The following is a 24692-nucleotide window of genomic DNA, read 5'->3' on the forward strand; positions in this document are numbered from 1 at the left end:
CACAACTACTGAAGCCCGCACACCTAGAGCCCATGCTCTGCAACAAGAGAAGCCACCACAATGAGAAGCCTGCGCACCGCAACGAAGAGTAGCCCCCGCTCAATGCAACTAGAGAAAGGCCGTGCACAGCAACGAAGACCCAATGCAACCAAAAGAATAAATAAATAAAATAAATTTTAAAATTAAAAAGAAAAAAAGGAGAGGGCTCTTTAGCAACAGGAGGCAGTGGGGTGCAACACAGGTGGAGGGGACTGTATGGCAGAGGAGGGTGTGAGGTCGGGGCCAGATCTCCTGTCTCAGGTATGTGGGAAGGCTCTAGAGGACCCTCTGAAGTCCCCACCCACCGTGCCCACCAGAGATTCAGCCTCTGAAGGCTTCCCCAGAGGGCATCAGTGGCAAACCATAGTGAGCTAAAGAAGCAAGACAACTTTCAGGGAGATGCCATGACCTCTGCCAGTAAAGCAAAGAGACAGTTGACTTTTTCTCTCCGTACCTTCTCTTTGTCCCCAACACTGGAGCCCAGAAGAGAGAGGGGAATAGGAGCTAAGGTGGTGTGTAAAAAGCCAGTCATGCCTCAGTCCCATACCAAGTCCCTTTCACCCTGAGTCTGATCTGGGTTGGGGAGGAGAATGCTTTGAACCAGAAATAAGACTGAGATTTTTAAACTGGTTTGAAGTAACTGTTAATAGTCAAACAAAAGCAAAAAGTTAAGGAATCTGGCCAGGGTACTGTTAGTAGAGGGGAGAGAGATTTGATGGAGCATGGTTGACATCGTTAATTATTATTATTATTTTTTCCGGCTGCACCTCGGCTTGTGGGATCTTAGTTCCCTGACCAGGGACTGAATCCTTGCCCTTGGCAATGAAAGCCCAGAGTCCTAACCATTGGACCGCCAGGGAATTCCCTGACACTGTTAATTAAAAAAAAAATCAAAACTCTCTTGTTTTTATGCTGTGATGACAACAGACCCCACAGAAAGCTGTTACATCAATATTAATCAACTGTCATAGTCTGCCGTATTTTTTTGACACTATCAAGATCAGTCTGTAGATCTCTGGATTTATTTTAGTAATAGAAAATGTTTTTTCCACAAGAAATACTTGTAATTTTTAAATTCCTAGACTACTTAGACTCAGAAGTCATTAAGGAGCTTCACTTTCCTCTCAGTTTAGGATCACTCACCAAGAAAGGTGCCATAAGGCCACTGCCACCCATGTCACAGGGTGTCCCAGAGATCACCTCACCCTGAGCTCTCAGAGACTCAGCATAAACACACTGTTATCACTCCCCATTGACTCTGGCCTCTGCAGTTATCTTTCCAATGTTTTCCATACTCAGTTCCCTCTTCACTTCATAAAGGTCCTCGCTCACCCCCTTTTCTACTTTCAATCTCTTTGTACCTATTTTTTTTTATTCTCACACCCAGTGGACAGACCCGCTTCCAAGATTATTCAAGTTTCCACATCCATGGTGTCTAGAGCCAAAAATATCATTTGTGTTAAGTGGAGAGACGAACACTCTGAAAAGACAGACCGCCTCTCCTCACATATTAAGAAGGAAAATAACTAAGATCTCAAACAGAACTAGTGATATCAGCTGGTTTTCTCTGGGTTGCAGTCATTTATTGGCTGATAAAAACAGTCTACTTCAATACTATTAAATATGATAGTGTTTTGTCAAATGGAAAAATGAAGTTTTCAGTCTTCATTCAATTATTTTTCCTCCACAAAAACTAATGCTACTCCTTTCATCTTTCTGCAGATCCTGGTAATAATTTAAATTTCTCTCTTTTCTCATCACTCCTTTTACAAGTTGGTGTCTTAAATTAGAAGATGCACGCTTTGCCAACAATAGTGGGGAAACTTCCCAGACACTTGAAATATTTCCTATCAGCGTGGCTTTCCACAGAGTGGTTGCACGTGAGGAGACGCTGCAGAGAGCTTTTTGCTGTGACCTCTGCTTTCCGGTTTTATGAATCTTTTGCCTCTTACATTTACTGCTTTTCCATGTCGTCTGAATTCCCTGAGTCCTCTCTACCTTCCCGAGCAAGTTCTCACTTCCCAGTTTTCTCTCTGAGATACAGTCTACCTTGCTCACAGTAGGACCTCAGTAAGTACCCGTTGAGTTCGGAATAAAAGAAACAATACCTAATAAGGCTGAAAAAGAGTGTTGTTTTCTTAGAGTTCTTACATACACATATTTTGAACTGTATAAATCTGGTGAGGTAAAAGTATTTTCTTTAATCATGGCCTTCAGCCATACATTGTCAATCGCCTTTTCCTACGTCTCAGGCAGATGTGGGAACAAATCCATAGATGCTGGGTCATTTTCAATGATGAGAATGGGGTGATTGGTTGGACTCTGGTAATTATGATTTATGTTCATAAATTAAATTCCAGGTCAATTCTAAACTTTGTTTCCAATTCAAAGCTTTTCCTCTCCTCACGCTGTCACTCTCCCTCCTTCTCTTCAGCTCTCTTCTCTCTTTGTTTTGTCAGTCAGGGCCTTACATTTTCTAGGTAAAAAAGCTTATACAGTTTTTAAAAAAAAATTTTTTAATTGAAGTATAGCTGATTTACAATTGATTGGCAATGCTGTGCCAATCTCTGCTGTACAGCAAAGTGACTCAGTTATACACATAGAGACATTTTTAATTTAATATTCTTTTCCATTATGGTTTATCACAGGATATTGAATACAGTTCCCTGTGCCATACAGGGGGGGTGGGAGAGGGAAGGACTGGGAGTTTGGGATTAGCAGATGTAAACTATTATATATAATAAGTACCCATTTTTCACATTCATGTGTGCCCCAAGCTTCTGAGGACTCTCGCAGGGCCTCCCACTACGTGCTGTTAGGATGGTGGCACCGGCTGTGGCTCAGCTTTGTGCAGCTCTGCATTCAGCTGTGGGATGAGAGGCCAACTCCTCCTCCTGTAGGAACCCTGTGCTCTCTAAGCAGCCCTCCTGGATGTACCTTCAGGTGGCCTGGGGCAGGGGGAAGGGCCTCCCCACCTCCTGTGGCTCTGCTCCCCAACCTCTCTACATCACTGCACACAAAGGACATGGTAATATTCGCAAGGTATGTTGGGCTAAAAGGATGAGGCCACCGGAGGCTCTTGGGTGGAGCGGCTGGCCAGCTGAGGCCCTGCTGAGCCTGCCCACGGGCAGACGGGACCAATATCGAGGGCCTCCTGTAATCAGTTCTGGGACTTTTTGAATGCCTTTGGGAAGCTCGGTCCTACTACAGAGAACGGGAGAAGAAAACCACACACCACTCTCTCTCCTAAGCCTCCTGCTTGCTGCTCGGAGGAATTCTTCTAATTCTTTCTTAAAAATTCGGTCCTGTGTTTGAGACATTTGGGAAGGCGAAGTGTGCTAATGACAGCAGGGACGGTGCGCCCTGCATGTGACGGACTCAGCGATGGCAGTCTGGTAGTGGCCTCCTGCTGTCTCGAGAACATGGGGTACTTCATTTCTATTGTCCTCAGCATTGGGGTTTTAAGGGAATGCTGCAACGGCAAGAAGTGTCCCCTCCAACATCCTGTGACACTCCAGGAGAAACCCAGACAGCTACTTATGCCAGTGTTTGTGTGCATTTCTGGAAATACAAATATATCAGTTTGACTCCTCATTATCCACTATAAGAGGAAAAGCTGATTTAATCCAGACATTCTCCCAGTGAACAAAATTCCCATGTTTTGTTTTATTACTTGATGCACTCATTTCTCTCTCCAGAGCAGCAGGGCCTGTGTACCTGTATGCACCCGAGGTAGCCATGCTGGGAAGCCACGTGAACGGCGCTGTTGCCCTCCTGGTCCACTTCATCCAGTGAGATGCCCTGCTCTTGCATGAACTGAAGAAGCCACAGCAGAATCTTTTCCTAGTAAACACAAGGACAGGCTGGAATTAACAGACTGTCATGTAGTGAAGTCTAATATAAGGACAGAGGAAAACAAAACTCCAACATGTGAAGCTTAGATATAGCCAAGCTTACCTTATGAGGAGAACATTTCCATTCAGTATGAACTGAAAATTCATGCATCTCTGACTAAAGTTAATGAAAGAAGAATGCTCTGAGAATTCGAAGAGCAGAAAGTTATCTCAGAAACGCTCTTGTTTTGCTTACTTATTCTACAGGTGGGAAAAATGATTCACAGAAAGTTTGAGTACCTCCTCAGAGTCACACAGTGAGACAGTCAACGTGGGAACCAGTCCAAGTCTTTTGAGTCCAAGGCAATGGTTTTCTTACTTTGTTATATTATCTGGAGGTTGCAAGAATATTATTATAAAACCTTGGACTATTGAGATACCTAGCTTCTACTTTAAGTTTATCATGCTTCAACCATGCCTTCCTAATCCCATACTGTACAATCAATAGGCTTACAAAAAGGAGGCAACATCTTAAGTTGCTAAGTATAAGATAACCACACTGAAATAAAACTGGGACCCTCTTGATTTTTCTGACCAAATGTTGGTTTTTTTTGTTTTTTTTTTTTTAAACAGATAAATCTTTCTCTTCTTCTATGTTAAAGGAAGGGGACCCAAAACTTTGAACAAAATCTTTCAAAAGCAAAGACACAGAACAGTCAGTGTGTGTTGTCGTAATCTGTTTGCATTTTACCCACTGAGTCTTTTGTGGTATTTACATGTTATGTTTGGCCTCAGGAGAAAGCAGGGGGATGGGAATTCACTGTTTTAAAATAGAAAAATTAAATATAATGTTAAAAAAATATGAGAGTGGTAAAAACAACAGCATGAAGTTTAGTCGGTGGAATTTGACATTTAAAAAGATGATCATGCGTTTGAAATAGGCTTGAACCTCTCCTTAGCCTTTTAAAGGATTTTCTTTTCCAGTTATTTGCTTGGACTGGTTATGAACTTTTATATTTTTCTGGATTAAATTTGCCTTCACCTTCTGAACATGCCAACTAATCTGCTAAAGGAATGCTGGATAAAAACAGCCAACTCCTTTCATGTTTCTCCCCTCATGTGGGGAACAGGGCACTGTTTATAAAGGCATCTGTGACATCAGGGAGAGACTGAATATTTGCACCACACCTTTTTCACACGAGCAAGCAGGGCGTAAGCCCTCTAAAGAGCAAGAAGAGAAAATGTAATCAATACCTACAACCGACCAAGAATGCACCCCGGGAAAGCAGGGTGAGTGTTAGTTGCAAAAGCAGACAGACCTTGTAGGAAGTGAAACCCTCCACGTCCCTAGAGAATGAGGTGGAGCAAAGCCTGGAGGCTAGGGTTGGGAGGTAGGAGTGGGATAAAATAGGCTGATGTGCTTAATCCTCTCCTTCAGAGGCAAACTTGGAGGAAGCTGGGACTGACATTTGGACCAGAGCAAGTGATGTTTCGAATGCATAAGGTACAACAACTTCCTTTATTTTTCCTAATTAGGTAGGGAAAAAACCGAAATATTTTTATCTGGAGACAGATGATCGAACCATGTGATCTTAACTCCTGAAAAGATCTGGATGAGTGGGTGTATCTCAAGATCGATGACATGACCAACTGGTTAGAAGTCAATGCCTAAGACACAGAAACATCAAGAGGGCAGGTTGCTGTGCCCCTACTGGTGCAAAGGACAGTCCTGCCATCTTCAATGGTCATTGTCAAGCTTGTGGTGACCTGGCTTGCTCCATGATATTAAATGTTAAAAATGCGGAGTGGGAGAGATTTTAGGGAATTATCCAATTCAATTATTTTACAAATCAGAAAGCTGAAGAAGACAACTGGATATTCTCTGACACTCTAGCAGCTTCTCTCTTTAGCAAGTAAAGTTCAGAGGAGTTCAAGATACTCAGAAACGTTTTATATGTACCTTCTTGTCAGGCATACTTTCACATTTTTCAGACTCAATTAAATATTATAGTGGATATGTCTATTCCACATGCACAGAAAATGCCCTTTATTATAATTCAGTGTTTCGAATAACTGAATATAACTGAATAACTTTTAGTAATGGAGTTATAGGAAATAGAATACTATTCATAAGACTAGGAATTTTCCCTTTGTAGAAATCTGGGAAGAATCTAGAGACCTGGACTTTGCAGGGGCTTGATGACCTGGGAGAACAGGACAAGGTCTGTGTGAGGCAGGAGTTGCCTTGGCTCCTGACTCTCCCAGTCAGGTGCAGTTCATACTGTTACGATAACCTGCCTGCTTTTCTTACGATGGCATGGATAATTCTTTCCTATAATTAAGGCTCTTACCCAATTCAACATGCAAGACTTACATAAAGGAAGAATGCTTATCCTATTGTTCAGAACAAGGCACGTCTTTGCCCAGCCCCTCCAATTCAGTTTTGTGTTCTGCAGTGGACAATTTACTTTAATAAGAAGCTATGCAATTGGCCTGTTCACTGAGAAATCGATGGAAATGACAATCTCCCCTATGATACGGTGCAGAGAAGCACTGCTCAAAGGGATGGGCTGGCTTTCCACTTAGGATTTCTGAGAGGGACATGGAGATGGCTAGAATCCCTTGGTTTGGGTAAAAGTATGTTTAGCATCCAGTCTCTGAGAAATGCTTTCTGCCCTGATTCTGGAGAACTTCCCAGCAGAGATCCACAGTCCTACAATTTAAACAGTGACTTATTTGACAAATATCTAGTAAGGAGAACAGAACAAATATAGCTATTTTCTCCAATTAAGAAGGCCCTTGTAAATGCATACGTGTTATAGATATATATGCAATGATGACCACCTCTTCTTTTATCTTTTAGACATTCCGCGGGTTCTCTCCTCTGCCCCCCACCAGTGTGTGTGTGTGTGTGTGTGTGTTTGTGTGTATGTGTGTGTCAGGAAGAAGATGTTAAAGGAAGAATGTAACTTCAGATCTTCATTTTCCCATAGGTATTGCTTTCAGAGAACATCCAATGCAGTCCCATGCATGGGGTGGCTCTTCTGTATTATTTCTGTTTTACAGAACGCCTCTCCAACTGACATTCCAGCCAATCACCCACACACCCACCTACCCATTCAACTTACATCTAACGACTTGAAACTTACTTTATGTACTAGTTTCCTCTTCTTGAGATTTTCTGCTCTTTTGGTAACCTGTTTTAATGTTGTATTTTGCATGTTCTTAAAGGCAATGCAATTTATTTAAAGTGGCAATTAATGCATGTAATTTATGAGATTTGCTGGACAGTCTAATTAAAAATGTAATTGAAAAGTATGCCACAGGTTTATTACTGGTATCAATAAAATGTCTACACTTTTGTTACAACCATAAGTTCTAAAGGAAGCAGCTTTATCTGTGATCATAGGTTATCAAATCTAACGTGCCATCAGTTATAAGATTCACTCCAGTTTTTGACATGTTCAAATGTAAAAAGATGGCCAGCAATAATCTCACATTGTCATTTACTGTAAGATAAATGTAGAATCTAGAGATAGTAAAATGTGAAAAAAAAAATACATCTAAGAATTGATTAAATAGGTTAAGGCCTAAATAATTCTTTGCGAAATTTCTCTGATACTTCACTCATAGTGAAATAAATATATTAAATAATATTTATAGAAATAAAAATAATAAAGTGGAAGGTATCCAATAACCATAAGAGCCAACATTTACCTAGTGTCTAATACGTGCTGGCAGCGGGCAGTGCTTCATGTGGCTTTTCTCATTTGGACCTCAGAGCAACCCTGTAAAGAAGGTTCTATTATCTCCATTTTAAAGATGAGGAAACTGAGGTCCAGGGAGATCTTTTCCTTTTTTTAAAAAGGTAAACGTATGCAAGGCTACTGAGCTAGTAAGGGTAGGGCTAGGATCTAAACTCAGACTCAGGAGCTAACGTTCTCTGTCTTCTGACTATGAATATCCACCATGGCTCGTTGCCCCATGACCCCTGACTCCATAAAGGAAACACTCCCTTTCCAACCCTTGGGTCACAGAAATCACATTAACTGTCAGTCTGTGGGTTGTGGAGCTCTGTGTTGGTTAAGCTTTTTCAAAGGTCCTTGGAGAGCAGATGAATGCTAGTGCCATTCAAAGATTTTTCAGTTTGCTTTCATCTGCTATCGTAACCTTTTCAGTGTTTACTTATTTCTACCGCATGACAATGAAACAATAAAGTCAACAGAATATTTCCCCTTTTTAAAGTAAACCGTGGAAAAACAATAACACAGCTTGTGGAAGGAACCCCCTCACCAGCGTGCCTATCACTGTTCATGACCATTCGTAGGAACTGCTGAGCTTTTTCTTTCTTGAAAAAGTGTCTTTTTTTTTAATTTGATCCGTATCAGGGCAAACATTTAAAATGGAGAATGAACATAGTGTAGGCAAATGTGCTCTTTCCTGGTAAATGCATAATGCTATGATTCCTGTTGTTTCTGTAGCAAAACTCCTTGATCAAAAGTCACATGAAAGATTCAGAAACAAAATGATAAGTTTGATGTTGAAAGTATCAGAGAGCCCACTGAACCAGTGACCAATGCAAAACAGGCCGGAGCCCCCAAGCACCTGAGGGCAAGAGCTTTGCTGGGATCCTGGACGAGACCATCTGAACCGTCATGTTCGAATAAAACAGCCCAAGTTACACAGGCGGTGACTTTGACTTGAGACAATTCTGTCTCAATTGTTTTCGCCAGCAAGCATCTCTCTCAAGGGACAGCAAAGCAGGCCCATCCGAGGACACCCCTGCTCGTTCCCTGAGCGTCCCTCACACTTTCACCTTCATGCTCCCTGTGGCCGGCTCTGCTAGGTACAATCAGGGAATGAAATAACTGCACCCTCCGAGACCTGGTGTGTCAAGAGGAGGAAAATCAATTCCTATCACCCAAAGATCTATCACTCCAGGAGACCACTAAAAACTGCTGGCTACCCTGTGGTTCTGGAGCCCTTAAAGGTAATTTTAACCAGAAAAAGGACACAAATTGCGAGTCAAATGGAGCTCATTCTTTAAGAATCTATAGGAGGGGCAGAGGGCAACTAAAATAAACCAAGAGACGAATTTTCCCCTGTACTATCCTTTCCAAAGGTATTTACTGAAGAAACAAAACCAGAACACACTCAAGTGCCTGCTTGCTGTAGAAAAACCTGCATGTGCTGAATCCATTAGAAAACTGTTCAATAACAGTCTTCCTTGTGAAAATATTAGCCTTGTAATGCTTCCAAGTTCAGCATCTCCACAGGTTATCTGTTACATAAGTGGTCGCGGCGGATGTAGGATGGCTGGGCAGAATTTGCAGTCCTAATGGGCTTCTACATTTTCTACGTAGTTAGGAATGCTCTCCTGAAGGCACTGCTGGAGTGCCTTGCTCAAAGCTGTACTTGAGGTCATTAAAAATGCTTATCAGCTTGAAATAACAATCTGAAGACTGATACTAGCATGAAGCAAATGTTTGACGTGGCTCTTCACATAGGTCACCAATTGCCATATTTTCCTCTAGGCCAGCCAAGCAAACTACACTATCACCCAACCAGTCCCAGAAATGGCACTTTCTTTTGTTCTGTCCCAATAGCTTCAAAATTATGAGAAGCCTGCTGTGAGAACTGAAGAGAGAAACTGGCACATGTAAGCAACATTGCTCAGGACAAAGAAGGCCGGATGCCCAATTATTGACTTAAAGTGTCAGAACAGCAATGCAATCCTTTCCTCCTTTTCTTTGGCAAGCTCTTCCAAAAGTGCAGTCAGCCTTCTCACTGATATCTGAAATTCCTCTTTAGGCTTTACATGAGCAAATGAAATCAGGGGTATGAAACACTTACTCAGACAATTTGAGAATAAATAAAATTTTGTTTTATACTGAGAATGATTTATGAAGACTATTGTCTTAATGATTCTTTTGGTCATTTGAAAATACTATTCTCCCCTTTGCCAGTCTAAGCAAAATAAGGGCATCTTAACAAATCTCATTAATTCTTATGGTTGTTTGTAGAGCACCATGACTGGGGCTCAGAAGTGCAATACACAAAGAAAATGGAGTCATTGTTTCAAAGACAGTGGCTTTTACAAATTTTAAATGTTCTTCCTGCTCCTTTCTTCATTCCATAAATTTCGTACGAGCTGTGTTAAGATACTCCAAATATCACAACGTATTGTTAGATAAAATTGTAAAAAAAGACTTCTGCAGCTGTATCAGTGCCACTGTAAACAAGCTATACAAATTATCTACACAAATGGAGGAAAAACAGAATCTGGTCCCAAAGCCAAAGGACCTGAGTTGAGATCCAGCCTTTGCTCTTACTAGCCATTAGACCACATGCAAGCCACTTAAGATTTCTTTTTTCAGTCTCCTCATCTATAGAATGGGGATAAAAACAACAGAATCCAATAAGGTTGTTTTAAGGCATAAGCCAGATAATGTACACAAAATCCAATGGCATGGTGCTTGGTACATATAGGAAACATTACATATATATTAATTGAAGTTACCATGGCACAAAATAAACTATCACCTAACATGACTCCCCCTGAAGAAAGGCTGTGGTAATATTCTAGGAGTCTATTTTTAAAATTTGAGATTGTCATGCTTGAAAAAGCATAATCTCTTGTTGACAATACCGCAATTTACTGCCACTGGGAAAGTTTATGAAGCCAAAGGGATAAGGTTATATGCATGAGAAGCAATTTTCTTTGCCACAAACAAATGTGATTAAATCTATTTTAATACAGTGCTGACTTTATTTATATTTTTTTAAGACTGAGATTGGCATTTTGTGGTTCCAATTTTTTTAAAAAAGATAATTTATACTCACCCTTCTCAAAGGGAGTTAATGATGATTTTTTACTGCATACACTGGATTGTGATCTGTGTACATCAATGACTCACACTGGGATTTCCTAACGCAGAAACTGGTTGTAACTGACACTCATTTAGTTAGTGTGATTGCTTATCTTTAATGGACGGAGACTTCCTCGATTAGTGTCATACTAAAGATTTTCTTCTTAATTTTGGTTTCAAGTAAATCTATCATTTTTTCCTTTTGACAAAAGTTAAATTTGTTTATTGTAGGAAATTTGGAAAAAAGTGAAAAATATAAAAAAGAAAATAAAAGCCACTTATAATTCTACCCTGAGTGATAATTGCTATAAAAACAAGTTGTGACATAGTTTTTTCTAGTTTCGTTATCCATTTCTCTTTCTCTCTCTCCAAAATTCAAAGTTGGTACCAAATTACAGGAACAGTTTTGTATCATACATTTTAATTCAATATTATATAATGAATATTTTTCTGTAAAATTCCATCATATGGATGTTGCTTCATTATTTATCCAATATCCTATCTGGAATATTTAGGTTGTTTAAAACATTTCTTTCATATAAAAAATGCTGCAATGAATATCACTGCTTATAAATCTTTGAATACATTTTTGATGATTTTTCATGTTTCGATTTTGATGGACTAAAAATTTAAAAAGAGATAGATTACATAGCATGCAAATAGAAGATAATTAAAAATTTCTTCATACCTGGCCGAAGCAACCTGCGTAATGAATAAGGCTTGGAAAATCCTTAGAACAACTCAATTCAGCAATGGCTTCTGTTTCACTCACCATCCAGCGTACACACTCCAATTGACCATTCTAGATTAAAAAGAAAAAAAAAGAAATTTAAGGTAATTCAGGTTTGAAAAAATACCTCACAGATGGTAATTTTACCAAAAGAAAAATTACATGAATTCTGGCTTTTATATCTGGCTTAATTCATTTACAATAAATGTATATCACCTATTATATTTCTGATCAGTAATTTTGACTATAAATCAACTGCATAATTTTTACTTAATACATTTTCGTAATTTCATCAGTTATTTTAAAATCAATTTATTGAGGTATAATTTGCGAACTATAAAATATACTCTTTTTAAAGTACAGTTTCATGAATTTTGACAAATATATTCTCTAGTTAACTACAACTCCAATCAAGATGTAGAACATTTCCACCGCACGCCCACATTTCTAGTACTCCTTTGCTCTCATATCCCTCACCTTTACCCAGGCGACCACTATGATTCCTATCACAGCAGAATAGAGTATGTACTCTTTTGCATCTGGCTTCTTTCACCCGACATAATGCTTCTGAGATTCACCCCAAGCTAGTGCTTGGAAATAGTTTATTCCTTTTTATTGCTGAGAAGTATTCCATTGTATAAATATATCACAATTTGTTTATCCATTAACTCTGCTTTTTCTCTTGATAAGTTAGCATGTTAGGAGTCCAAAATAAAGAAAAGGAAAATAATCCCATTACACTGGCTCAAATGCTACTTTCACTGAAGCCTTCTCTGATTTCATGCCCACAGTAGCCCTGTTCTCCTGTGCTCGGATCCCACACTGTGCAAACCAGGAAGGCAGTCGTGACATATGTAACCTAGCGATTAAGACCCAGACTTTGGAATGGATTTAAACCCTTAATCCACCACTTAGTTACGAGACTTTGAACAACTTACCTCACCTCTCTGATACTCAATTTTCTCATCTATGAAATAGCAGGGGTTAGTAGCAGCTACCTCATGGAGTTACTGTAAAGATCAAATGAGGCGATGCATGTCAGCTTACTAAGCACATAATACGTCACCTTACACTGTATTAGAACGCTCTCTTAGATCCTCACAATAACTCCATAAGACAGATGAGACATTCAACTGCTTTCCTGGTTTGCACGGTGTGGGACCTTAGCACAGGAGAAAAGAACTACTGTGGGCATGAAGTCAGGGAAGCCTATTCTAAAAACAAGACAGGGCGGGTAATCTGCTCATTCTTCATTTACTCCTATTTGGATAATGGAATTTCAAGTAGTCGACTTCCATCTAGTCACACGCAGAATAGTTCTCTCTGACTGGGGCATCTAGCACGATCAGGTGTGTGCTGAATAGCTTCCAGGTGCCCCATTCAGATCGATCTCCTCCTGTTTCTGCCCTCCTTCCTGCCCAGGGAGGCTGATCTGTATGGGTTGGCTCCCTTGCCCCCTGCCTTCTGACTGGGTTTGGCTAATGGAAAGCAGTAACAGGAGACCAGGAAAAGAGAGTGAGTGTGAGGTCCCCTTTGTTCTCAACTCCCCCTTTATGGAGGTGCCACTGGTCTGCTGAGTCCTGCCACCAGTCAAAGGTCAAAAGTCAGCAGTTCTACTCAACCCTCTCTAGCTCAAGGTCCTTCCCCTGCCCTTTCAGGCTCTGGGTAACTGTGCTCTGGTTGTTATTGACCCTAATATGCTGCACTTTCCTTCATGGGATCCCTAGACCCTGTCCACCCACCCTCCTTTTGTATATAAATCATTCATTACAGACTTTCCTTAAATTACACAATTTGAGCATGCAGTGTTTCCTAGGAGAATTTAAAAAACCCCACTGACACAACGTGCTTCATTCCCTCTGAATAAAGAAAGGTGTAGGAACCATACTGAGCGTCTATGAGGCAAGACAATTTACATCAATGGGTATTTACACAGAACACAAAAATATGAGGCAGTAGTTCTGATTTTAGTAATCTGAGTCTTCTCTCTCTTTCTTTCTCTCTCTCTCTTTTTTGGTCAGTCTAACTAAAGGCTTGCTAATTTTTAAAAATCTTTTTATGAGACCAAATTTGGTTTTGTTGATTTTCTCTATTATTTTTCTATTCTCTATTTCATTTATTTTTGCTTGAAAAAAGTTTAATTTTCTTCCTTCTGCTTGCTTTGAATTTAGTTTGCTTTATTTTTCTAGTTTCTTGAGATAGATTAGGCTAATAATTTGAGATCTTCCTCCTCCTCCTCCTCATCCTCCTCCTTCTTTTTTAAACATATGCATTTACAACTATAAATTTCCCTCTAAGCATTGCCTTAGCTGCATGCTAAAATGTTGGTATGTTGCATGTTCATTCATCTCTAAATATCTTACAATTTCCGTTGTAATTTCTCTTTTGACACAATTATTATTTTGAGGTGTGTTAATTCTGTATACTAGTGAATATCTTAAATTCCCTTCTGTAATTAATACCTAATTGTATTTCATTATGGTGGAAGGACATACTTTGTATGATTTTAATCCTTTTAAATTTATTGAGATCTGTCTTATGACTTAGCATATGGTCTATCATGGAGACTATTTCATGTGCACTTGAGAAAAACGCATATTCTGCTGCTGCTGGGGAGAACGCTCTGTTAGATGTGTGTCAGGTTTAGTTACTCAAGGAAACATTTAAACAAATAAAAAGTTGCTAGAGAGGGAAAAGGAAATATTATATCACTACTATGAGTTTGAAAGCAGTATCACTTGCCATTAATAGAAATACCAAGAAAACAAAAAATGTTAGTAAATTCTAGTGGGAGATTTTTGCCTGCTGAAGTCCCTGAGCCTTGGGTCACTCACTGTATGTTAATAAGCAATATCAGTAGGTTATATGTTTTCTCACCAGACCAGCATTTTGTCTTTGGGCTTACTCAGAAATAAAAAGAGAATCAAGGTTATTTCATTCCAAATCCGTTTAGATTCTAAAGTAATTTCTTGTGCTGGCTCCATTTTAGAAAACAGACTGTTCTCACCTTTTAGAAACCTTTCTTTACAATTATTTTGCTTAACTGTTCCCAAAGCGCACTTAATAATGCCTGTTGAACTCCCACAGTATCTAGTGTTGGGTCCCCAGAAAGTACTCAATAAATGCTGCATGTAGCTGGTAAGAACTTATGATGTTCCATATTTAAGGAGTTTAACAGTGTGGGGAGATGTTCTTAAGCCTTGGTATGACTTCAGAGCCCCTTTTCTAATGTAATCTTTTTATTTGATACCTTGTCTCTGACTCTGCTTCCTGTCAGCCAAGACATATTATCTGAGCAACTTCTGCCCATTTGTACCAAGTTTGTTTTCTTTAATGACAGCAGGGTTCTCAGAACTGTGCTTAAGGAGGTGAAATACCACCAGTTAGTTACTAGTGTTCAAAACAAGGTCCTAAAACAGAAGAATGATGACTTCTTAGCACTCCCTGAATTTCATCAATGTCCATCACAATACACTAATGGACTGAGGCAGGACATGTGTCAGGACAGACTGCCAAAGAGGGTGGCATACATTATAAAATATTTGTATTTACTGCTTTTGTAAATTCTAGATTAAATAAAGGAATAAAAGAATACTTCCATTTCTCAGATCATTGTCCAGAAGTAAAGTATGAAAAGCCTGAGACTGCAAAACTATAAGAGCTTTTGAGTCCTGTGGGCTTGATGTATGTTCTTCATTAAAGCAAAGAAAAATTTATTGTTTAAGTTTGCATGCTGATTGTATGATGGGGATCCTATGTTGACTGGAGCAGTTTAAGAATGAATTAACACTTAATATGGATACCACAGAAGGAGTTTACCCAGGGTTGGCTTAATGACCACTAAATTTCTTATGTACCTTCCTACTCTGAAGATCCTTACCCTATCAGAACAAGTACTCGGGCATATAAATTAACAAAAAAATTTCATCCAACTATGTAGTTAGAATATATTCAAAATGCACCATTAGTCAGGAAAACTAATGAGAACTGTATTTTATAAATACTAAAACGGCAAGGCGAATGTCAACAATCACTGGCATTGCAAGAATATTTTAGTCATCACTGACACATGCCCACTGATTACCAAACCCAACTCCTGCCTTCCCACAGGATTCTGACATGGGACTAGATCCTGAATTCGCCATCCTGCACTTGTATTACTGATAATTTACCTGTCTTATCCACCAGGCTATCAGTTCCTTAAGAAAAGGGACTATGTCTCATTTAAATTTGTGTTGCCAGCAGCTTAACACAGTACCTGGTGGACTTGTACACATTGCTGAACTCCACTATGCTTGACTTTGACTTCACATTTCATTTCTCTTTCTTCTTAATGGCTGCCTGCAGTTCAGCTCTTAATCTGACATAGCATCATTTACAACTAAAGGAAAATGATATCCACTGGGGTCATGGATTTCTTATTTGATCAAAAAAGCTAATCACTGAGTAACATTAAATAAAACAGAAAACAACTTTTTAATCTTTGCTGAATGATAAATAAATTGCAGACACAAAAATTCAGATTTGCATAAGAGGTATACTGGGGAAGGAAAATGCTTGTTTTTCAAATATAACACGTTCTTCAGTGAATTCACAAGTAGACTTCTTTAACTAGCAAGTTCCCCTAGTAAATCTCAGTATAATTCCATTTATAAAAATTATGATTATTCAGCTTTTAGAAGACATAACTATTAAGTAAAGTACATATGCAGAAGCACAAGATGTATTATATTTCCCTAAATTTCACTTCTGGCTTATTAATAAATGTGACTGAACTCCACATTTATTTACCAAAGATCTTAAAAGTAATTTTAGCTTAATAGCTAACCTTCTAGTGATGTGTTATATTTTACAGAGGCACTCACTGCAGTGCTATAAAAGACCATGCTTTCCTGTACCACAGTTTCTAGGTTTTAACTCTATCCCAGTCGGCATTAATTTGTGGAGTTTTTGACAGATAACATACTGTGCTCTGCAAGAGCCAAATGCAAACTCGGCACCGATATTCTAAACAACTCCTGATACTGCAGACGTTTAAACTTCAGATGTAATCCATTAGAAGTCCACTTTACTGTCTGAAATACTCCTGAGTGCTAGCGTCCCTTATAATACACCTTTTCCTCATTTGTCTTGCTCATTACACTCACATTAGGAAAAAATGAAACAGCCTCACACAGATCCAGGGGTGGTTAAGAATAACAAAAATTCTCAGAATGGCAACAGATCATTTTCCTTTCTCTTTATTAGCTGATTTGAAGCTTACCCTAAATTGGAATATAGTCTCAAAATCTCAAAGCAGCTAGTGACTGAAATGATTAACCTTTTAAATACAATAGGTTCATTTGCTGTTGGCTTGGTATATCACTCTTCTCTCCCTCCATTCTAACACTGAAGCTTACTAGGAATCTTCAAAGATAGAAACCCAACTTTCAGCTGTGGAGGGCCCGGCCCCCAACCAGTCACCTTGATGGCCAGGCCCGCTGGAGTCAACTTCTCCACATTTCGCTCGTTGAGGCAATCTTCTCCCATCAAAGACGTGAGGTGCTGCAGACATTCTGCATGTCCCTGCGCTGCGGCAACGTGTAAGAGATTGTTTCCGCTTTCATCATGAATTTTGTCTAGATTGTCGGCAGCTAGGTGTGGCTGAACACAGAGTAAGAGGAGAAAACTTAAGTCAATAAATCACAAGGAGATGCTATGGGGGTTTTGCTCTGGGCACTGGGAAGAAGAGATGAGCTTCCAGAAGCTCTGGTGGCAGCCATGGGGATCTAATAAGTCAGAACTCCTCGCAATTAATTAATCCTAATGATTTTCAGTGACATTTTTGTTATGCTGCGCTTTAGAACACGAATGCTCAAGTGACTTATCTTCCTGGGAGACATGTGACAGACAGGAGTCAGCAAGTCTGTAGCGGTTCCAAGCTGGCTTTCTAACAACTGCGATGACACTTAACGGTAACTGGCAGGTTCCCTGTCTGTCTCCTCCACTCCTGCTAAGTTCTGAGGGCCAGGCTGTGTTTTATTCCCTGTTGTAGGTTTGTTAAATGAATGAACTACCTGTCTTAACCATCTGCGTTGCCTTGAACTATGGAGAGCTGGCTTTGACGGCAAGCTACATGATAAGTACTGCAGCCAGTGTTCCCACGGGTACCCCTAGACACTTTCATCCCTAAACAAACTCCTGGGGCATCTAGAGGCAACCTGGCCTTTGGTTTCCTCACCTCTAGTGAAGTTCAGTCCCCTGAGTATAAAGTCGTTGATAAAGACCGCTGGGTAAACTGAGAGATGTTATCACTTGGGAAACATAAAAACACGGGAAAGACAAAAGAAAGGAATGAACCAAGGAGAAATAGAGAGGAAGAGCCAGGAGAAATGGAAAAGACATCTTTAGGAGATGAAAAAAATATTACTTTACTTAGTAAAATTGTTCAATCATATCATCCTATTATAACACTAAGATGTGTGATAACAGACCAAGCGCATTATACTTATCTATGCATGGCTCTACCCTAAGTAGAATCACACTGCCAAGATGTGATGATTTTCTTGAATGAGACTTTAATTAACACCACAGTGTCAGCTCAGGCTTACTACTGTTTGATCCAAGTCTGGAAGCCAGGAAAGAACAACGTAGGCAGATGGAATGTGACTGCAGTTTAGTTTTCCCTGAGCCTAAGCAGAACAGACTTTTCTTACATCATGTTACTCCGTGTCTAGAGTCTTTGGAAAAGCTTCTTCATTCTCCCTAGACATGCAGACCTGGAACTAAATAAAAACTCCATGTGGGTCAGAGGGCAGTCAAGCTCCAGGGTAAGTTTCTATCTGCAAATGCTTTCAAACATCCTGGTCCAAGTCTTCTGAATAATGATCAGGATAAAACAGAAGACCCTCTGTTCATGTGTCTGGCAGGTCCCCCATCAGCAAGGAACTGACATCCCCACAAATAACTGAGTGAGAGCATTGGGAACCATTTGAAAAGCAAAAAGAAAGACATTAAGATTCATATTAAAGAAAGTGCTGGGCTTTTTTCATTTTGTTTATGTTTTAGACTCTGTGTCCTTCTTCCAGTTGAATTCAGGCAAAGTTCAAGTGAAATAACACTCCCCTCTATAGCCAATTGTTCTTCCTTGTGCTAACCACCTAACTTTTAATTTTAAAACTCAAAAGTCACATCTCCCAACTAAAGCCACAAGTAGAGATTAAACAAAAATTGGGACAGAAGCACCATCATTCTGTTACTAATGAATGGAGCTGATAAAACTGGAGTCTCTAGATTGTTAATATGTAGACGGAATTAATTCATACTTACCAGGAGAGATATTTGCCCTTCTTTAACGATGTTCAAGATGCTTTTTACTTTTTTCAGGTACTCACTCCTTTCTTCTGGGCCTTGGGAGCTGGTCCAGTTCAGGCCACCGATCTGCTCCTCTAGTTTGGGGTCTGGTGCTGAGGACTGCAGATGGAAGGCCCTGAGCTGGCAGTCTGGCATCGCCTTGTCAACTTTCCGACCATGAGGATCACTAAAGGTCTTATTTGGGAAGTCCTTACTCTGGTTTTCAGGCTCATATGCAGAGCCACATTTAACCAGAGGAGGAGAACTCTCGGATTCTTCAGTGGAGAGCTTCTGCTGGTCACGGACGACAGAGGATGCTTTTCTCAAGTGAGGGCTTTTCACAGGAGACAGAACACAAAATGGTGTCATGCTGGACAGTGAGTTCTCAGCATTTCCTGTAGAGCAGGCTTTGCTAGAAAGGCCATTGATGCTTGTGCATAAACCCAAAATTCTTTTTTCTGAAGTCACCTTGGTAAAAGAGGCAAGCTGTTGACTGGATTTAATGTAAGGCACATCCAGAATCTCATCCATGTCGAGGTCATAATGCTCCAGTTCGCCCAGCAAGGGGCTGGGTTCCGTGCTCTTACTTGGAGGGCTGCTCTCTCCATCTCGGGGGCTGAGCTCCTCAGGTTGGGGGCCTGGGTCAGAATCACCCCCTTTCTGGTACTCTGCCTTCTGGTTCTTTTGGTCATCGCTTTCATTGTTCTCCAGAGTCTCTGGCTGATGTTTCAGTGGGGACACTCGCTTCACTGGGCGGAACTTACTGTATACATCGGCGATTCCCGTGGGCTTCTGTGTGTTTGTAATAAGAGTTGAGACACCGCAATTCCAGCTAGAGCTAGAAACTGTTTTAAAATAAATTAAAAGAGGGGACTATTAAAAACTGTTTTAAAATAAATTAAAATAGGGGACTATCTGAAACACTGAAAATAGCGTGGCCATGCAGGCAGACATGGTCCACTCAAGTAATGCTCAAAGGAAGCCCGGGGACGAATTAAGGACGAAGCTCAAAGGGGACGAATTAAGAGAGAACGTATACCATAAAACAAATGGTTCATACTTACCACTGCAACACAGTCAATGATAAAAGAAAGTTATGACATATTGGCTCAAAATTAATTCAAGTAGTAATAATAGTGAAGGCAGACAGCTAAAGAAAACAAACCCAGACGGATACTCAGGTTTATTCCCTGGGTGGTGACACCTCCCTGATAGTATTTTGATACTTGCCATCACCCTGATAAAGAGAACTGGAGGATAGGATCCTTTGTGTTAAACGAACTTCCAAACTAATCCAGGGAGAGAAGGGATGTATGTGCATATGTGCACACACGCACGGGTATACTCTGAAAGCTTACGGCGATGTCTCAGAGAAAGAAGGGATAAATGGTTTAATATTGGGCAAACTTAAACTGATACCTACTGGGTGATTCCCTAGGTGATTTGTTAGGTGGATTAGGGAAAGAGCAGGAAGGAATGAATTGGTCAGGACTGACTGGACCATGGGAGATAAGCCATGGTTGAGTTCATCCCACCGCAGACTGAGTATTCCAGTCAACCATCGCTCACGGGCATTCGAGAGTAATTTCTGGCATATGACACATCAACATAACGCACTAGCTTCACACGGGAATGTGCTCTTTAAGAGTCACTGCTGCCCTCGGTCATTTGGAAAGCAGGAAATGAACAAGAGGAGAAGGAAGGTGCAAAGGGAGGGTGAAGTAGGCAGACTATTTGTTTTTCTTCTCATTTCTTGCAAAGTTTAGATGAAGACTGTATAGTCTGCGTCCGAGTGCCTGGCTGAGACGGAGCGTAACGGGAGGTGAAAGGTAAGCACCACCTCCTCCCGCAGTGCGGCGGCCTCGTGTGACCAGCTGCCCCTTCCTCCCTCAGCCTCGATGACACCGCCTCCTCTCTGGGACACTCCCTTGACTACGAAGATGACCCCGCACTCTTGGTAGCTTGCAGCCCACCAGTTTACGGATTCCTACTCCCTTCCCACTGAGGTTACACCATCCCCCATCAAAGGGGTGAGGTTTCAGGACATGCCCTCTAACTAGGCATCTCCCATCACTCTCTCCTCTTCTGGAACAACAGCAGGTGGGAAGTATTTAACCCCAAAGCATGTGTATGTGTCTGTTCTTTGCTATGGAGTACAACCAGGAAGTAAAGGAGCTAAGATGAGGGTGTACTCAGGTCTGTAACTTCTGCAACAGTCCCTGGCTACCATTGATTCTTGGGGTGAAAGTAGCATATAAATTATGAAACGTTCCCCAAATTTAGACCCTTGGTCATTCTTCGCCCTACTGCTATGTGTTCTAAAACGATTCAGATAAGTTCTGGAACCAAAATAAGGAGGTGAGAGTGAGTGTTCTAAGCCTAAATGCTATGTACCTATTTATTGGTGGGTGAGTTCTTTCCCCCAAATGGACCACAATTTTGCTTGTGGTTTCAGAGGGTCTGCACGAAGCGGTCCTTCTCTGAGGACTTTTGGGAATCTAAGAAAATACTGTGAGCTGTGGAGGGAGGCCTGGATTCTGTCCAGTGAGAAACAGGTATTACCAGAGAATGTTCCAGAAGGGAAGGAAGGTGTCTAGATGCTCTTAAGCTGCTGCTTCTCTTGCCTTCTGCTGGCTCTGGTTCTCAGTTGTATACAGTACTTGGCACAGAGCAGACAATTAACAAGTGCTATATTTGAATTTGAATCTCACTTTGTCCAATGCATTAAATTTCTTTTTAAATGCCCAAAGAGCATCCTTCTCAGGGATTTATAGCTTAATTTCACAGGGGACAAAAGTCCTGTTAATAAACTCAGAGGAGTGGTAATCACCAATGAGAACGAGATTTTCTAGTTATTTATGAAATGTAAATAGGCAAAGGCAAAGACTAATTCCTGTGGGTCCATTATAAATTTAACAGTCTTTCTATCCTTTATATGTCCTTTTCTCCCTCAAAATGTAAAGCTAAAAAAAATTAAGCCTGCCAGAAATTTTTGCCAAGCCTTTCTCTCTTCCTTTCAAGAATATATGGTTACTTACTTATTTAAACCAACAGAAAAATAGTGGACACAGAGTTTATAAATGTAAATATGCCTTAAATTTTATCCATCAATTTTCTGAAAACCTTAAAATATAGTAGGAAAAATATATATATATTTCTTAACATTTCTGAGATACATACTTATTATTAGGGATAGTATTTGCTGGTATTTTCCAATTACCTTCATTTTTTGGAAACTTCTTGATAATGTGCATCTCAGAATGCAATAAAACATTTTTAAAGCCACATAACTTAGTGGGCCAATACAACGAGAGCATTGTACCAATATATTTATGTATCGTATAAGGTCGTGGGTTCAAAGGGCTACTCTTTTATGTTGGCTTTATTTACATGTGAAATTTTTTCCAAGTGATACAGGGAAATGGATACCATATGTTTCCCAGCTGTTTTGTTCTGACAGGAGCCATTAAGAATGCTCTATGGAAATGAATTCTGTCTGAGTCTTATGAAAACACTTCTTTCCACAGAAGAGCCTAGAAACTGAAGAAGGGGCATCAACATTAGGCTCGTTGTCCTCCTAATTCAAACCTATGACTCTTTTTTAGGCTGAGAGGGAAATCTGTGTTTTCCAGTCTGTGTCTTGACTCCCTGGAAAAAATCCCAGTTATGAAAAGTGGATTAGATAACAGGTTTTTGTGAGAATGCTCTAATTTTTTACTATATCGTATACCTGTGTGAGGAGAAGGACAATTTTATATATATATATATATATAAAAGATAAAACGCAATTAGTTTATTTCTCCTAAGCTGGGAAAATGGGTATTTTAAGCACAACACAAGTAAAAGGGCCCTTAATGACAGGCAAGATTTTCACTTCCGATTCTGTAAGTCTACCAAAAATTCCACTTATACTGTTGTTCTAACCCGACCCCATGATACACTTCTTATAATGCATGGAAACAAAGATCAGACTAACTAGGGCTTATAGGAAGATTTTGAGGCTAAATTTGTTTCCCGGAAATCATGAATAAATACTTCACATGTTAAACTTTAGATCGCTGAAAGTTTTATCGATTATTTTATGAGATCTTTACAAGCTCTGTGAGAACAGTCTGTGTCTAATTTACCTCTCTATCCCTCAAAGCACCCAGCAAATTGCTTTACATGTGTAGGTTCTCAGTGACTTTTTTGGGTGAGTGGATTCATTTTTAACATAAACATGCCCAATATACCTTAAACCTGTCTACCTGATTACGGCACAAAGTTTCTAAAATGGTCAGTAGGTAAATGGAAATGCATTTGAGGTTGATTTGTAGACCACAGTTCCCTCTTCCAATCTAACTGGCATTTGGAATGTCTCTGATCTCCAGCAGGGTATTTCCAGTTGCCTGCTGACCATCCACAGGTCATCATTTATTCAACAAGCATTTAAGGTGAGCCTGGGATGTGCACGTTATGTGTAACAGGTAGCATGTTCTGATCCAGGGGTCTTATCACCCCTACCCTCACCTGCTTCTTGCCTTCCCCCTCCTCATCCAAAACACACACACACGCATATGCACACACACACACACACACACACGCATATGCGCACACACACTCTACTCTGTCTTCCTTAAACGTATTCCTCATATACCTGGCCTGAATCACATGACCATGTATGCAGCCTCCCATGCAATCCATCTCCAAGGCACCACTGCCCCTCATCCTTTAGGCACCAAGTCCTACGTAGCCTGATCCTAAATCCTTCTTTAATCTGGTCCCTCTATTCATCTTATTATACTGACTAGACCCTTCCACAGCCCCTGCAGGGTTTCTTTTCTTCTTTGGTTTCCCTTTTGATCCTGATTAATCCCCTCTTTAGGTAAGTCTGATTTTGTCACTTCTTAGCTCAAAAACCTTGAAGAGGCCTTGTACTGCCTAAAACAGTATTTCCCCCTATGTGGGACACATACCCCTGCAGTAACTAAGATGGTGCACAAGACCCATAAATCCCCCTGACTTGGAGAGTAAGCAAGCTCTATACCTTTCAACTCTTTCTTCCTCTTAATTAATTTAAGGACTCTCAGTTTGGAGCTACAGTGACTTTAACTCCTCTCCAAAACTTACAAACTCCCTTCAGAATAATGAAACTGTGGGCCTTTAGCTCAGAGACTTTCATAAGCAAAGAGTTAGCAGAAATGCTTTATTTTCATCACATTCATTTTAATGATGTCCTTGAAGTTACTGCAAGTGACATTGATTTTTTACTTACAACACTGACATAAAGTTTCTTCCAAAAACAAATATGCTTAAAAGTAAATGGTTTTAGAAAAATAAGTTAAAAATAGTAGTACAAGTGGTTTACAGGTCAAACAAAAATAAGAGAGGTTGTGGAAATAATACTTAAACAACTAAGCTTTGGGAAACCCTGACTTTCAGGATAGTAGCTAAATTCTTTATCATGGTAGGTATCAGCTCTTTTATTTATTTTCTAATTTATCTTCCCATCTCAGCGCCACCATTCCCACGTCACTAATTTTTCTCTGCATTTCCATTGCTAAACTCACCCCCTTCTGGATACCCCAGGTCTTTCCTTCTCTTCTCCTGCCTTTGGGCAAGTTCGCCCTCTCCTATGACGCCTTTCCTGCCTTCCCTGCCTGAGATGGAAGCTCATCTGCCAGGGTTCCCCTCAGGTGTTACCTCCTTGGTGCATTTCCTCTGACTTTCCCAGGGAATCGTTGTCCTTTGCTTCTCAGTGTCCTGAGATACATCTGCCCATACCTAGAGTCACACATTTATAAAGCTCTGTTTCAACTCACCTTCTCTCTTGAGAGTCCCTCAAGGGCAAAGACTGCTCGTGAACCTCCTTGTGTTTATAACCAGCCCTCTGTCTAGCATCTCACAGAT

At 40.2% G+C, this 24692-nt stretch overlaps 1 protein-coding gene across 7 annotated transcripts in view; it reads right to left on the minus strand.

The window, feature by feature from the left end:
• SNCAIP (synuclein alpha interacting protein) overlaps nt 1–24692 on the minus strand; it is a 146035-nt gene that overhangs the window by 20633 nt on the left and 100710 nt on the right. For all 7 annotated transcript variants that reach the window (XM_082457849.1, XM_082457850.1, XM_082457847.1 and 4 more), the window contains 4 exons: nt 18780–19648; nt 16935–17114; nt 11430–11543; nt 3757–3882 (listed from right to left, as the gene is read on the minus strand). In XM_082457849.1, coding sequence (XP_082313975.1) covers nt 3757–3882; nt 11430–11543; nt 16935–17114; nt 18780–19648 — 1289 coding nt within the window. The remainder of the gene's footprint in view (nt 1–3756; nt 3883–11429; nt 11544–16934; nt 17115–18779; nt 19649–24692) is intronic.

Source organism: Balaenoptera physalus, assembly GCF_965194825.1.
Source record: "Balaenoptera physalus genome assembly, chromosome: 3".
Classification (NCBI taxonomy): Eukaryota; Metazoa; Chordata; class Mammalia; order Artiodactyla; family Balaenopteridae; genus Balaenoptera; species Balaenoptera physalus.